Source organism: Oncorhynchus masou, unplaced genomic scaffold (assembly GCF_036934945.1).
Source record: "Oncorhynchus masou masou isolate Uvic2021 unplaced genomic scaffold, UVic_Omas_1.1 unplaced_scaffold_1435, whole genome shotgun sequence".
Taxonomy (NCBI): domain Eukaryota; kingdom Metazoa; phylum Chordata; class Actinopteri; order Salmoniformes; family Salmonidae; genus Oncorhynchus; species Oncorhynchus masou.
This window is the reverse complement of record NW_027004313.1, coordinates 36,604-51,407: the sequence shown is the minus strand read 5'-3', so window position 1 is coordinate 51,407 and position 14,804 is coordinate 36,604. Positions and strand designations below refer to the sequence as shown.

The following is a 14,804-nucleotide window of genomic DNA, read 5'->3' as shown; positions in this document are numbered from 1 at the left end:
TACAGACATGAAACACAGTCAATACTGCCTGGGGAACAAGAGTAACCTACAGACATGAAACACAGTCAATACTGCCTGGGGAACAAGAGTAACCTACAGACATGAAACACAGTCAATACTGCCTGGGGAACAAGAGTAACCTACATGAAACATAGTCAATACTGCCAGGGGAACAAGAGTAACCTACATGAAACATAGTCAATACTGCCAGGGGAACAAGAGTAACCTACAGACATGAAACACAGTCAATACTGCCTGGGGAACAAGAGTAACCTACAGACATGAAACACAGTCAATACTGCCTGGGGAACAAGAGTAACCTACAGACATGAAACACAGTCAATACTGCCTGGGGAACAAGAGTAACCTACAGACATGAAACACAGTCAATACTGCCTGGGGAACAAGAGTAACCTACAGACATGAAACACAGTCAATACTGCCTGGGGAACAAGAGTAACCTACAGACATGAAACACAGTCAATACTGCCTGGGGAACAAGAGTAACCTACAGACATGAAACACAGTCAATACTGCCAGGGGAACAAGAGTAACCTACAGACATGAAACACAGTCAATACTGCCAGGGGAACAAGAGTAACCTACAGACATGAAACACAGTCAATACTGCCTGGGGAACAAGAGTAACCTAAAGACATGAAACACAGTCAATACTGCCTGGGGAACAAGAGAAACCTAAAGACATGAAACACAGTCAATACTGCCTGGGGAACAAGAGTAACCTACAGACATGAAACACAGTCAATACTGCCTGGGGAACAAGAGTAACCTACAGACATGAAACACAGTCAATACTGCCTGGGGAACAAGAGAAACCTAAAGACATGAAACACAGTCAATACTGCCTGGGGAACAAGAGTAACCTACAGACATGAAACACAGTCAATACTGCCTGGGGAACAAGAGTAACCTACAGACATGAAACATAGTCAATACTGCCTGGGGAACAAGAGAAACCTACAGACATGAAACACAGTCAATACTGCCTGGGGAACAAGAGTGACCTACAGACATGAAACATAGCTAATACTTCCTGGGTAATGAACCTAAGAGAGTGCCAGATAAAGGGGAGGTAATGAGTGAGGTAATGGGGTCCAGGTGTGCCTCATGATGAAGCGCAGGTGCGTGTAAAGGTTGATGCCAGGTGCGTCTAATGATTGATGCCAGGTGCGTGTAATGATTGATGCCTGTTGCGTGTAGTGATTGATGCCAGGTGCGTGTAATGATTGATGCCAGGTGTGTCTAATGATTGATGCCAGGTGCGTGTAATGATTGATGCCAGGTAGGTCTAATGATGGATGCCAGGTGCGTGTAATGATTGATGCCAGGTGCGTGTAGTGATTGATGCCAGGTGCGTGTAATGATTGATGCCAGGTGCATCTAATGATTGATGCCAGGTGCGTGTAATGATTGATGCCAGGTGCGTGTAGTGATTGATGCCAGGTGCGTGTAATGATTGATGCCAGGTGCATCTAATGATTGATGCCAGGTGCGTGTAATGATTGATGCCAGGTGTGTCTAATGATTGATGCCAGGTGCGTGTAATGATTGATGCCAGGTGCGTCTAATGATGGATGCCAGGTGCGTGTAATGATTGATGCCAGGTGCGTGTAGTGATTGATGCCAGGTGTGTGTAATGATTGATGCCAGGTGCCTGTAATGATGGATGCCAGGTGCATGTAATGATGGATGCCAGGTGCGTGTAATGATGGATGCCAGGTGCATGAAATGATTGATGCCAGGTGCATGTAATGATTGATGCCAGGTGCGTGTAATGATTGATGTCAGGTGCGTGTAATGATGGATGCCAGGTGCATGTAATGATGGATGCCAGGTGCATGTAATGATGGATGCCAGGTGCATGTAATGATGGATGCCAGGTGCATGTAATGATGGATGCCAGGTGCATGTCATGATTGATGCCAGGTGCATGTAATGATTGATGCCAGGTGCATGTAATGATGGATGCCAGGTGCATGTAATGATGGATGCCAGGTGCATGTCATGATTGATGCCAGGTGCATGTAATGATTGATGCCAGGTGTGTCTATTGATTGATGCCAGTTGCATGTAATGATTGATGCCAGGTGCATGTATTGATTGATGCCAGGTGCTTGTAATGATTGATGCCAGGTGTGTCTAATGATGGATGCCAGGTGCATGTAATGATTGATGCCAGAGTGTTACTACCATTTTGTGAAAGGATGGAATGACTTGGTGTTACTACCATTTAGTGAAAGGATGGAATGACTTAGTGTTACTACCATTTAGTGAAAGGATGGAATGACTTAGTGTTACTACCATTTAGTGAAAGTTATGGAATGAATTGGTGTTACTACCATTTAGTGAAAGGATGGAATGACTTAGTGTTACTACCATTTAGTGAAAGGATGGAATGACTCAGTGTTACTACCATTTAGTGAATGGATGGAATGACTTCAGAGTGTTACTACCATTTAGTGAAAGGATGGAATGACTTAGTGTTACTACCATTTAGTGAAAGGATGGAATGACTTCAGAGTTACTACCATTTAGTGAAAGGATGGAATGACTCAGTGTTACTACCATTTAGTGAAAGGATGGAATGACTTAGTGTTACTACCATTTAGTGAAAGGATGGAATGACTTCAGAGTTACTACCATTTAGTGAAAGGATGGAATGACTCAGTGTTACTACCATTTACTGAAAGGATGGAATGACTTAGTGTTACTACCATTTAGTGAAAGGATGGAATGACTTAGTGTTACTACCATTTAGTGAAAGGATGGAATGACTTCAGAGTGTTACTACCATTTAGTGAAAGGATGGAATGACTTAGTGTTACTACCATTTAGTGAAAGGATGGAATGACTTAGTGTTACTACCATTTAGTGAAAGGATGGGATGACTTAGTGTTACTACCATTTAGTGAAAGGATGGAATGACTTCAGAGTGTTACTAACATCATATCAAGCATATCCAAAATAAAACATTTACAACTGATATGTTTTTTATTACACTGAACAAAAGAGGTGACATAACAAGCATAAGGTCCATTATATGTCAGACTGTATACAAGACAATAATGTAAGTAAATGGACACCAAAGGTCTTACTGAGTTATAGTTCTTATAAGGAAATCAGTCAGTTGAAAAACTAAATTCATTAGGCCCTGATCTACAGATTTCACATGACTGGGAATACAGATCTGCATCTGTTTGTCAGACACCTTAATAAAACAGTAGGAGTGTGGATCAGAAAACCAACATTCTCTAAAACAACATTCAAGGTGGTTTAGGGAAATGAACATTCAATTCTCTAGCAACAGCTCTGTTGGACATTCCTGCAGTCAGCATGCAAATTGCACAATCCCTTAAAACTTGAGACATCTGGCATTGTGTTCTGTGACCAAACTGCACATTTTAGAGTGGCCTTTTATTGTCCCCAGCACAAGGTGCACCTTTGTAATGATCATGCTGTTTAATCAGCTTCTTGATATGCAACACCTGTCAGGTGGATGGATTATCTGGGTAAAGGAGAAATGCTCACTAATGTAAAACTTATACCCTTTTTGTGCATATGGAACATTTCATCTTTTATTTCAGCTCATGAAACACGGAGCCAACACTTTACATGTTGCCTTTCTATGTTTGTATTTACAGGAATAAACTGGCTCAAACTGGTGTGTGTGTGTGTGTCCCGTGTGTGTGTACATTGTGTGTGTGTCTAGTGTGTGTGTACAGTGTGTGTTTGTGTGTGTTCAGTGTATGTGTTTGTGTGTCAAAGGTGTATGTGTGTGTGTGTGTGTGTGTTGTCATGGATATATAAAAATTAGGATCTCCTGGAGTCCAAGAAACCAAGATTCTTTATTTCTGAGCTCAGAAAGAATACAAAGTGTAGACAGTCTGAATTCAGAAGCATTGTGATCTCAGAGAGAATAACAGAGTTCCACAGTGTAGACAGTCTGGATTCAGAAGCATTGTGATCTCAGAGAGAATAACAGAGTTCCACAGTGTAGACAGTATGAATTCAGAAGCATTGTGATCTCAGAGAGAATAACAGAGTTTCACAGTGTAGACAGTCTGAATTCAGAAGCATTGTGATCTCAGAGAGAATAACAGAGTTCCACAGTGTAGACAGTCTGAATTCTGAAGCATTGTGATCTCAGAGAGAATAACAGAGTTTCACAGTGTAGACAGTCTGAATTCAGAAGCATTGTGATCTCAGAGAGAATAACAGAGTTCCACAGTGTAGACAGTCTGAATTCTGAAGCATTGTGATCTCAGAGAGAATAACAGAGTTTCACAGTGTAGACAGTCTGAATTCAGAAGCATTGTGATCTCAGAGAGAATAACAGAGTTCCACAGTGTAGACAGTCTGAATTCTGAAGCATTGTGATCTCAGAGAGAATAACAGAGTTCCACAGTGTAGACAGTCTGAATTCAGAAGCATTGTGATCTCAGAGAGAATAACAGAGTTCCACAGTGTAGACAGTATGAATTCAGAAGCATTGTGATCTCAGAGAGAATAACAGAGTTCCACAGTGTAGACAGTATGAATTCAGAAGCATTGTGATCTCAGAGAGAATAACAGAGTTCCACAGTGTAGACAGTATGAATTCAGAAGCATTGTGATCTCAGAGAGAATAACAGAGTTCCACAGTGTAGACAGTATGAATTCAGAAGCATTGTGATCTCAGAGAGAATAACAGAGTTCCACAGTGTAGAGAGTCTGAATTCAGAAGCATTGTGATCTCAGAGAGAATAACAGAGTTTCACAGTGTAGACAGTCTGAATTCTGAAGCATTGTGATCTCAGAGAGAATAACAGAGTTTCACAGTGTAGACAGTCTGAATTCAGAAACATTGATCAGCACATATCTTTATAGTTCCTGTAGTTGGGAGGAACTCTCTGTTCCCTTTCATTCTCTACCAGGACACAGGAGCAAACTGGTTTGCAACACAGACTTATACTCAGAAGGACAGGAGATTATAACATGACAGTTTCACAAGGTTAGTCTAATACTCAGTTATGTGGACGCATACAATTAACATTTTAATTTACAGTCTCTGTGTGTCCAGTGTGTGTGTGTGTCTCCTGTGTGTGTGTGTGTGTGTCCAATGTGTGTGTGTCTCCAATGTGTGTGTGTCTCCAGTGTGTGTGTGTCTCCAGTGTGTGTGTGTCCAATGTGTGTGTGTCTCTCTCTCTTCTTAAAGAAGAAGTTACAGGTCTGTGAGAGCCAGAAATCTTGCTTGTTTGTAGGTGACCAAATACTTTTTTTCCACCATAATTTGCAAATAAATTCATTAAAAATCCTACAATGTGATTTTCTGGGTTGTTTTCTTCTCATTTTGTCTGTCATAGTTGAAGTGTACCTATGATGAAAATTACAGGCCTCTCTCATCTTTTTAAGTGGGAGAACTTGCACAATTGGTGGCTGACTAAATACTTTTTTGCCCCACTGTACATTAGTGATTAAAAACGGCTTAAAATGGCAAGTGGCACCTCCTTGTGGACAATCCCGGTTGGGGGACTCCCTACCCAGGCATGGATCCCTGGAACCCCCCTAAAGGCATTAAAAAAAAACATAAAAAAATGTGCGCCTGGTAACCCGTACAATCACCAGGTGCACAGGCTGGACATAGTCCAAACTTGAACTTTTGCTCCAGAGACTATGTCCAACCTTACACCTTGGGCATATCCTAGGTGGGGATCAAACCTGGCAGATGAGGCTCGTGTACTACACGTTGAGCCATGGCCCTTTGATGGACAAAGAGGAGAGGTACGGGTTCAAATTTCCCTATTTGTCACATCTTGGCCCACAGCTGGGGCACATTAAGCACATGTTTAGGGTTAGGGGCTAAGGTTTAGGGTTAGCGTTAAGGTAAGGATACGGGTTAGGGTTAGGTTTAGGGTTAGGGGCTAAGGTTTAGGGTTAGCGTTAAGGTAAGGATACGGGTTAGGGTTAGGTTTAGGGTTAGGGGCTAAGGTTTAGGGTTAGGGGCTAAGGTGTAGGGTTAGGGTTAAGGTAAGGATACGGGTTAGGGGCTAAGGTTTAGGGTTAGCGTTAAGGTAAGGATACGGGTTAAGGTAAGGATACGGGTTAGGGGCTAAGGTTTAGGGTTAGCGTTAAGGTAAGGATACGGGTTAAGGTAAGGATACGGGTTAGGGGCTAAGGTTTAGGGTTAGCGTTAAGGTAAGGATACGGGTTAGGGTTAGGTTTAGGGTTAGGGGCTAAGGTTTAGGGTTAGCGTTAAGGTAAGGATACGGGTTAGGGTTAGGTTTAGGGTTAGGGGCTAAGGTTTAGGGTTAGCGTTAAGGTAAGGATACGGGTTAGGGTTAGGTTTAGGGTTAGGGGCTAAGGTTTAGGGTTAGCGTTAAGGTAAGGATACGAGTTAGGGTTAGGTTTAGGGTTAGGGGCTAAGGTTTAGGGTTAGCGTTAAGGTAAGGATACGGGTTAGGGTTAGGTTTAGGGTTAGGGGCTAAGGTTTAGGGTTAGCGTTAAGGTAAGGATACGGGTTAGGGTTAGGTTTAGGGTTAGGGGCTAAGGTGTAGGGTTAGGGTTAAGGTAAGGATACAGGTTAGGGTTAGGGTTAGGGGCTAAGGTTCAGGGTTAGCGTTAAGGTAAGGATACGGGTTAGGGTTAGGGTTAGGGTTAGGGGCTAAGGTTTAGGGTTAGCGTTAAGGTAAGGATACGGGTTAGGGTTAGGTTTAGGGTTAGGGGTAAGGGAATATAGGATTTTGAATGGGACTGAATTGTATGTTCCCACAAGGTTAGCTGTACAAGATTGTGTTTGTGTGTGTGCGTTTCCAGTGTCCAGTGTGTGTGTGTCCAGTGTTTTTGTGTGTGTCCAGTGTGTGTCCAGTGTGTGTGTGTGTCCATTGTGTGATTGTGTATCCAATGTGTGTGTGTATATGTGTGTGTGTGTGTGTGTGTGTGTGTGTGTGTGTGTGTGTGTGTGTGTGTGTGTGTGTGTGTGTGTGTGTGTGTGTGTGTGTGTCAGGTTATTTTTTCCAGGGACACTGAAGAGTCAACATACCAAACATAAAACCCTGGATAGAGGGGTTCAGTGAATGTGGAGGTGAATGTGATCAGGTGGGTCAGTGTGTCAGAGGAGGCTCTATAGAAGGACAGAGTGCCGGCTGGCCAGTCCAGATACACTCCTACTCTGTGGGAGCTGGAGGAGGGGACGTCTATGGTAGTGTAATTATTATTGTGCCAGGCAGTGTAACTTTTGTCAGAGCAGTCCAAACTCCAGGACTTGTCACTGTATCCAAGACAACAGTCATCACCCCTTCCTCTCCTGCTGATTCCTTTGTATGTCACTCCTATAACAGCACCTCTCCCACTCCACTCTACCTCCCAGTAACAGCGCCCAGTCAGACCCTCTCTACACAGCACCTGCTGCCAGTCCTTAAATCTCTCTGGGTGATCAGGATACGGCTGTTGCTTCTTTCTCCTCCATGTCACCTTTCTGTTCTCCTCAGACAGAGAGAGGAGTCTGTGTGCTGTGTTTGGGTCCAGCGTGAGATAACAGACATCTGATGGATGAAACCAGACACAATATTAGAAATCATCATCATTCACATTAGAATGTTAACTCATTTTTCACTAATTAATTTAATGTAGATGTTTCTAGGTATCAAAAGGAGAAGTTAAGGTAACTTGAGACTTGTTGAATGATCATATGTTATACTGTCTGGTAATATAAAACACACTGATTCCCATTAATCACACACACACACACACACACACACACACACACGCACGCACGCACGCACGCACGCACGCACACACAGACAGACAGACAGACACAGACAGACACACACATTGTCAAAGCAACTCTTTATAATCTTTGATGTCCCTGATTTCTGCTTCTGTAGAACAGCAGCTGATATTTAATATGACCCAGTAAGTAATGATGGTGGTCTTTGACTTTGACTTAAACTTGAATTAAGACTTGTTTTTAGTCATATTCTTCACAGCAGTCAACACTCACATTTTCTAAGCCCAGGTTTCATTCTGTTCTCTCCACCATGTTCCACACTGTAGCGGTAAGCAGAAGAACAGATAGTCATTGAGGGATACACCTGAACTCAAAATTAAATAAAATCAAATGTTATTTGTCACATACACATGGTTAGCAGATGTTAATGCGAGGGTAGTGAAATGCTTGTGCTTCTAGTTCCGACAATGCAGTAATAACCAACAGGTAATCTAACCTAACAATTCCAAAACTACTACCTTATACACACACACGTGTAAGGGGATAAAGAATATGTACATAAAGATCTATGAATGAGTGATGGTACAGAACGGCATAGGCAAGATGCAGTAGATGGTATCGAGTACAGTATATACATATGAGATGAGTAATGTAGGGTATGTAAACATTATATTAAGTAGCATTGTTTAAAGTGGCTAGTTTAAAGTGGCTAGTGATATATTTTACATAATTTCCATCAATTCCCATTATTGAAGTGGCTGGAGTTGAGTCAGTGTGTTGGCAGCAGCCACTCAATGTTAGTGGTTGCTGTTTAACAGTCTGATGGCCTTGAGATAGAAGCTGTTTTTCAGTCTCTCGGTCCCAGCTTTGATGCACCTGTACTGACCTCGCCTTCTGGATGATAGCGGGGTGATCAGGCAGTGGCTCGGGTGGTTGTTGTCCTTGATGATCTTTATGGCCTTCCTGTGACATTGGGTGGTGTAGGTGTCCTGGAGGGCAGGTAGTTTGCCCCGGTGATGCGTTGTGCAGACCTCACTACCCTCTGGAGAGCCTTACGGTTGTGGGCAGAGCGGTTGCCGTACCAGGCGGTGATACAGCCCGACAAAATGCTCTTGATTGTGCATCTGTAGAAGTTTGTGAGTGTTTTTGGTGACAAGGCGCATTTCTTCAGCCTCCTGAGGTTGAAGAGACGCTACTGCACCTTCTTCACGACGCTGTCTGTGTGGGTGGACCCATTCAGTTTGTCCGCGATGTATACGCCGAGGAACTTACTACCATCTCCACTACTGTCCCATCGATGTGGATAGGGGGTGCTCCATCTGCTGTTTCCTGAAGCCCACAATCATCTCCTTTGTTTTGTTGACATTGAGTATGAGGTTATTTTCCTGACACCACACTCCGAGGTACCTCACCTCCTCCCTGTAGGCTATCTCGTCGTGGTTTGTAATCAAGCCTACCACTTGATGATTGAGTTGGAGGTGTGCATGGCCACGCAGTCGTCGGTGAACAGGGAGTACAGGAGAGGGCTCAGAACGCACCCTTGTGGGGCCCCAGTGTTTAGGATCAGCGGGGTGGAGATGTTGTTGCCTACCCTCACCACCTGGGGGCGGCCCGTCAGGAAGTCCAGTACCCAGTTGCACTGGGCGGGGTCGAGACCCAGGGTCTCGAGCTTGATGACGAGTTTGGAGGGTACTATGGTGTTAAATGCTGAGCTGTCGTTGATGAACAGCATTCTCACATTTTTAACCTTTATTTTACGAGGCAAGTCAGTTAAGAACAAATTCTTATTTTCAATGACGGCCTAGGAAAAGTGAGTAACTGCCATTTCAGGAGCAGAACGACGACCTTTAAGCTCGGGGGATTCGAACTTGCAAACTTTCGGTTATTAGTCCAATGCTCTAACCACTAGGCTACCCTGCATACATAGGTATTCATCTTGTCCAGATGGGTTAGGGCAGTGTGCAGTGTGGTTGAGATTGCGTCATCTGTGGACCTATTTGGACGGTAAGCAAAGTGGAGTGGGTCTAGGGTGTCATGTAGGGTGGAGGTGATATGGTCCTTGACTTGTCTCTCAAAGCACTTCATGATGATGGAAGTCAGTGCTACGGGGCGGTAGTCATTTAGCTCAGTTCCCTTAGCTTTCTTGGGAACAGGGAGAATGGTGGCCCTCTTTTAACTCACACACACGGTCAGCATATAACTTTGTCCAAGAATGTTTGTCTTAACTTCTTGACGCTGCCCATCTCTCAAGCGGGATAATTGTCATCAGCAACCGCTGAATAGCATGGCACCACAGTCAAATAATATTGCAAAAATTATTAATATTCATGACATCACAAGTGCAATATTGCAAAACACAGCTTAGCCTTTTGTTAATCCACCCGTCGTCTCAGATTTTGAAATTATGCTTTACAGCGAAAGCAATCCAAGCGTTTGTGTAAGTTTATCAATAGCAAAGCAAAACATTACTCCATACTTGAGTTTCTCCAGTCTGCAGTGTGGATCCTCCAGTCCAGCAGAGAGCAGTCTGACTCCTGAGTCTCCTGGGTGATTGTAGCTCAGGTCCAGCTCTCTCAGGTGTGAGGGGTTTGACCTCAGAGCTGAGACCAGAGAAGCACAGCCTTCCTCTGTGACTAGACAGCCTGACAGCCTGTAAAGAGTCAAATCATATTAAAATCACACTGCTATTCTTTGGTGGTAAAAATTGTGGCAGTATATTTTTTTCAACATGTTCAGATATATCAGTGTCCTAAAACCTTCCATATCTATTCATAAATTAATGTTTCATTATTAGAAATGACAAATGATCAAAGTATTGCCTGCAGATAGAAACATGTATTGTACAATTATTTGAGTAGACTGACCAGACCAGTTTAAAAAGCAGTATCAGTCAGAAGACAGACAGTGAGGTATCAGATTTAGATTGTATTGAGTATACAGTCCACACCATATCTATTTAGACAGTGAGGTATCATATTTAGATTGTATTGAGTATACAGTCTACACCATATCTATTTAGACAGTGAGGAATCAGATTTAGATTGTATTGAGTATACAGTCCACACCATATCTATTTAGACAGTGAGGTATCAGATTTAGATTGTATTGACTATTCAGTCCACACCATATCTATTTTGACAGTGAAGCTAACATTTTAAATGTGCCTTTATACTCCAACATTTTTGATTTCAGATCAAATGTTTCATATGAGGTGACAGTATATAATGTCACCTTTTATTTGAGGATATTTTAATACATATCTGTTTCACCATTTACAAAAATAAAAACACTTTATGTATTTAGTCCCCCTATTTGAAGAAGTCATAAGTAGTCTGACCAATTCACTCAAAGTGTTTTAAAGTAGTCAAGAGTTTAGTATTTGGTTGTAAATTCATTTGTGCATTTGCAGTTTCTTTGGGTTATGTTTTGCCCAATAGTAAATTAATGGTGGATGATGAATGGAGCAATTTTCTGTCTAATCCTGATGATGCCATGATTAATACAAACCAAAAATCATTCACGAAAAATGTTGAGTGAGAAAGTTACAGAGGCTACCAAACAAACAGCTAACTTCTCACCAATGTTGGGTTCTGAGAATATGAAATATACTTATTCATGTCACTGAGGGAGTGCTGAGGTTTAGAAGGTCTACACTAGAAGTGAATGGTTATAGGAGGAAGGTATATAGTGGAGGGTCTACACCAGAAGGTAATGGGTATCTGTAGGAGGAAGGTATATAGTGGAGTGTCTACACCAGAATGTAATGGGTATCTGTAGGAGGAAGGTATATAGTGGAGGGTCTACACCAGAATGTAATGGGTATCTGGGGCGGCAGGGTAGCCAAGTGGTTAGAGCGTTGGACTAGTAACCGAAAGGTTGCAAGTTTGAATCCCCGAGCTGACAAGGTACAAATCTGTCGTTCTGCCACTGAACAGGCAGCTAACCCACTGTTCCTAGGCCGTCATTGAAAATAAGAATTTGTTCTTAACTGACTTGCCTAGTAAAATAAAGGTAAAATAAAAAATCTTCACCACAAGGTAATGGGTATCTGTAGGAGGAAGGTATATAGTGGAGGGTCTACACCAGAAGTTATTGGGTATCTGTAGGAGGAAGATATATAGTGGAGGGTCTACACCAGAAGTTAATGGTTATAGGAGGAAGGCATATAGTGGAGGGTCTACACCAGAAGTTAATGGTTATAGGAGGAAAGTATACAGTGGAGGGTCTACACCAGAAGGTAATGGGTATCTGTAGGAGGAAGGTATATAGTGGAGGGTCTACACCAGAAGGTAATGGTTATAGGAGGAAAGTATACAGTGGAGGGTCTACACCAGAAGGTAATGGTTATAGGAGGAAGGTATATAGTGGAGGGTCTACACCAGAAGGTAATGCGTATCTTTAGGAGGAAGGTATATAGTGGAGGGTCTACACCAGAAGGTACTGGGTATAGGAGGAAGGTATGTAGTAGAGGGTCTACATCAGAAGTTAATGGTTATAGGAGGAAGGTATATAGTGGAGGGTCTACACCAGAAGGTAATGGTTATAGGAGGAAGGTATATAGTGGATTGTCTACACCAGAAGGTAATGGTTATAGGAGGATGGTATAGTGGAGGGTCTACATCAGACGGTAATAGTAATAGGAGGAAGGTATATAGTGGAGGGTCTACACCAGAAGGTAATGGGTATCTGTAGGAGGAAGGTACATAGTAGAGGGTCTACACCAGAAGGTAATGGGTATCTGTAGGAGGAAAGTATATAGTTGAGGGTCTACACCAGAAGGTAATGGGGATAGGAGGAAAGTATATAGTGGAGTGTCTACACCAGAAGGTAATGGGTATCTGTAGGATGAAGGTATATAGTGGAGGGTCTACAGCAGAAGGTAATGGTTATAGGAGGAAGGTATATAGTGGATTGTCTACACCAGAAGGTAATGGTTATAGGAGGATGGTATAGTGGAGGGTCTACATCAGAAGGTAATAGTAATAGGAGGAAGGTATATAGTGGAGGGTCTACACCAGAAGGTAATGGGTATCTGTAGGAGGAAGGTACATAGTAGAGGGTCTACACCAGAAGGTAATGGGTATCTGTAGGAGGAAAGTATATAGTTGAGGGTCTACACCAGAAGGTAATGGGGATAGGAGGAAAGTATATAGTGGAGTGTCTACACCAGAAGTTAATGGGTATCTGAAGGAGGAAGGTATATAGTGGAGGGTCTACACCAGAAGTGAATGGTTATAGGAGGAAGGTATATATTATTTGGACTACACTAGAAGGTAATGGTTATAGGAGGAAGGTATATAGTGGAGGGTCTACAGCAGAAGTTATTGGTTATAGGAGGAAGGTATATAATGGAGGGTCTTCACCAGAAGGTAATGGATATCTGTAGGAGGAAGGTATATAGTGGAGGGTCTACACAAGAAGGTAATGGTTATAGGAGGAAGGTATGTAGTAGAGGGTCTACATTAGAAGGTAATAGTTACAGGAGGAAGGTATATAGTGGTGGGTCTACACCAGAAGGTAATGGTTATAGTAGGAAGGTATATGGTGGAGGGTCTACAACAGAAGGTAATGGTTATAAGAGGAAGGTATATTTTGGGGGTCTACACCAGAAGGTTTTGGGTAGGAGGAAGGTGTATAGTGGAGGGTCTACACCATATGTTAATGGGTATCTGTTGGAGGAAGGTATACATTTGAGGGTCTACACCAGAAGGTAATGGGTATCTATAGGAGGAAGGTATAGAGTGGAGGGTCTACACCAGAAGGTAATGGGTATCTGTAGGAGGAAGGTATATATTGGAGGGTCTACAACAGAAGGTACTGGGTATAGGAGGAAGGTATGTAGTAGAGGGTCTACATCAGAAGGTAATGGTTATAGGAGGAAGGTATATAGTGGAGGGTCTACACCAGAAGGTAATGGTTATAGGAGGAAGTTATATAGTGGAGGGTCTACAACAGAAGGTAATGGTTATAGGAGGAAGGTATATAGTGGAGGGTCTACACCAGAAGGTAATGGTTATAGGAGGAAGGTATATAGTGGAGGGTCTACACCAGAAGGTAATGGGTATCTGTAGGAGGAAGGTATAAAGTGGAGGATCTACAACCAGAAGTTTTTGGGTATCTGTCGGAGGATGGTATATAGTGGAGGGTCTACATCAGAAGGTAATGGTTATAAGAGGAAGGTATATTTTGGGGGTCTTCACCAGAAGGTAATCGGTATCTGTAGGAGGACGGTATATAGTGGAGGGTCTACACCAGAAGTTATTGGGTATCTGTAGGAGGAAGGTATATAGTGGAGGGTCTACACCAGAAGGTAATGGTTATAAGAGGAAGGTATATTTTGTGGGGTCTACACCAGAAGGTAATGGGTAGGAGTAAGATATATAGTGGAGGGTCTACACCAGAAGTTAATGGTTATAGGAGGAAGGTATATAATGTAGGGTCTTCACCAGAAGGTAATGGGTATCTGTAGGAGGAAGGTATACAGTGGAGGGTCTACATCAGAAGCTTCTGGTTATAGGAAGAAGGTATATAGTGGAGGGTCTTCACGAGAAGGTAATGGGTATCTGTAGGAGGAAGATATATAGTGGAGGGTCTTCACCAGAAGGTAATGGGTATCTGTAAGAGGAAGATATATAGTGGAGGGTCTACACCAGAAGGTAATGGTTATCTGTAGGAGGACGGTATATAGTGGAGGGTCTACACCAGAAGGTAATAGGTATCTGTAGGAGGAAGGTATATAGTGGAGGGTCTACACCAGAAGGTAATGGGTATCTGTATGAGGAAGGTATATAGTGGAGGGTCTACACCAGAAGTTAATGGTTATAGGAGGGAGGTATATAGTGGAGGGTCTTCACCAGAAGGTAATGGGTATGTGTAGGAGGAAGGTATATAGTGTTGGCGTCTACACCAGAAGGTCATGGTTATAGGAGGAAGGTATGTAGTAGAGGGTCTACACAAGAAGGTAATGGTTATAGGAGGAAGGTATATAGTGGAGGGTCTACACCAGAAGTTATTGGGTATCTGTAGGAGGAAGATATATAGTGGAGGGTCTACACCAGAAGTTAATGGTTATAGGAGG

At 42.8% G+C, this 14,804-nt stretch overlaps 1 protein-coding gene across 1 annotated transcript; it reads right to left on the bottom strand.

Annotated features, from left to right (window-relative positions):
- Positions 1-2,999: 2,999 nt before the first annotated feature.
- LOC135530836 (stonustoxin subunit beta-like) lies at positions 3,000-10,376 on the bottom strand (the record flags this gene model as incomplete). Its single annotated transcript, XM_064959010.1, has 3 exons — positions 3,000-7,541; positions 8,000-8,046; positions 10,203-10,376. Coding segments are annotated over 3 exons (763 nt in total), but the record flags the coding sequence as incomplete, so codon positions are not given.
- Between the last annotated feature and the right edge of the window lie 4,428 nt (positions 10,377-14,804).